The sequence below is a fragment of the Suricata suricatta genome, chromosome 3 (assembly GCF_006229205.1).
Source record: "Suricata suricatta isolate VVHF042 chromosome 3, meerkat_22Aug2017_6uvM2_HiC, whole genome shotgun sequence".
In the NCBI taxonomy this organism is placed as follows: domain Eukaryota; kingdom Metazoa; phylum Chordata; class Mammalia; order Carnivora; family Herpestidae; genus Suricata; species Suricata suricatta.
The window spans coordinates 6849371-6850734 of NC_043702.1; the positions used below are offsets into that span (position 1 = coordinate 6849371).

General features: G+C 63.7%; 1 protein-coding gene across 1 annotated transcript in view; it reads left to right on the top strand.

The window, feature by feature from the left end:
- Positions 1-382: 382 nt before the first annotated feature.
- Positions 383-1364, top strand: part of ECEL1 (endothelin converting enzyme like 1) — a 7606-nt gene continuing 6624 nt past the window's right edge. Inside the window, exon 1 of the mRNA XM_029932866.1 lies at positions 383-451. Coding sequence (XP_029788726.1) covers positions 383-451 — 69 coding nt within the window. The remainder of the gene's footprint in view (positions 452-1364) is intronic.

The window sequence follows — 1364 nt, forward strand, 5'->3', positions numbered from 1 at the left end:
CCGCATTTTACATAATTCCACCTCTCCTCAGAATTAATTGGACCCAAGAAGAACGCGTGGGGCAGAGGAGGACCCTGAGATGGCCGGAGGTGGAGGCAGCGGGTGTCTGAAGCAGTGGTGTGGAGGCGGACAGATGGACAGACACAGGAAAGGCAGCATGGGGACAGAGGTGGCCACTCCGGCCCAGGGGCTCAGGAACCGGCAGATGAAAAGCCCCAGGGAGGGGACAGGGTGATGGGTCCTTTGAGCCCTTGTCCTGTTGTGGTTTTAATCACCTGGGGCTCCAGGGCAGTCTTGGGCCGGCTCACTGTTTAGGCCAGTCCTGCAGGCTGGCACTGGCAGGCCTGGGAGCCCTTGTGCCTTGTGGGGTCCGTGCTAGGAAATGAGGAAGCAGCGACTCCAGAAAGACTCCAAGAAGCCCCGAGTTCCCGTGCCCCACATGGCCCTGTGGGTACTGTGATGAGCCAGGCAGAAGTGGGCCCTGCTTCAGGGGCTGGGGGCTGGGGGAGGGAGGTCCCACATTAAAGAAGCAAGTTGAATGGGAAGAAGGTTGTGGTTGCCCCCCTTCTACTCCCCACCTCCCACACCTAGCCCATCCCCTCCCTCCTCCAGTCTGTACAGCAGGGGCCTGAGGCCTACTTCTGAGGACTAGGGCTGCTGGGCAGAGCAGGTAGGTGCCCCCTACCCCTCTTCGTTCCTCAGCGGGGAGGGGCTCACGCATTACTCTCCAGTCCTTTTCTCTCCTCCTGGCCAGGGGACATCTAGAGCAGTGGGGGCTGAGGCCAGCCAAGGTTTGGGGGAAGGGTGCAGTCTCAGCCCTGAGGCCACCTTCCTGGCTGCATGGCCAACAAAATCCCAGACGCCCTCCGGGGAGGGCTGGGTAAGGTCGGGGCTAAGGGAGAAGACCAGAAAACCCACTTATTGAAGCCTGCTCCGTGCCAGGCACCTTGCCAGGCGCGTACAGGCGCTATTTCAGCACACCCCACAGTCTTTCCGGGAGTTCTCCCCGGGCGGTCTCCAGGCCTCTGGGCTCGGCTGGGACAATCCACGCATCTCCTGATCTCCAGCTTGAGCCCTTTTAGGGCCGGCTGGAGTGGGGGCATCAGATCCAAGGGGAGCCCCTTCCTGGGAATAGCAGGCGCCCTCACTCTTCCCGGGGCGCATTTGTACCTGGAATCCCCCGATCCCGGAGCCTGCGCAAGACCTTCGGGAGCGCGTCCCGCAGCCGCCGTCCCCGCCCCCGAGCTGCCACCGAGCTGACAGGTAGCTGGGATGAAGGGTGGAAGAAGGAGGGGGCGCGGGGGGCGGGCGGAGGAGGGTGGAGCCGCCGGCGCGCCCCCTCCCTCGAGGCCGGCCGGCTGCGC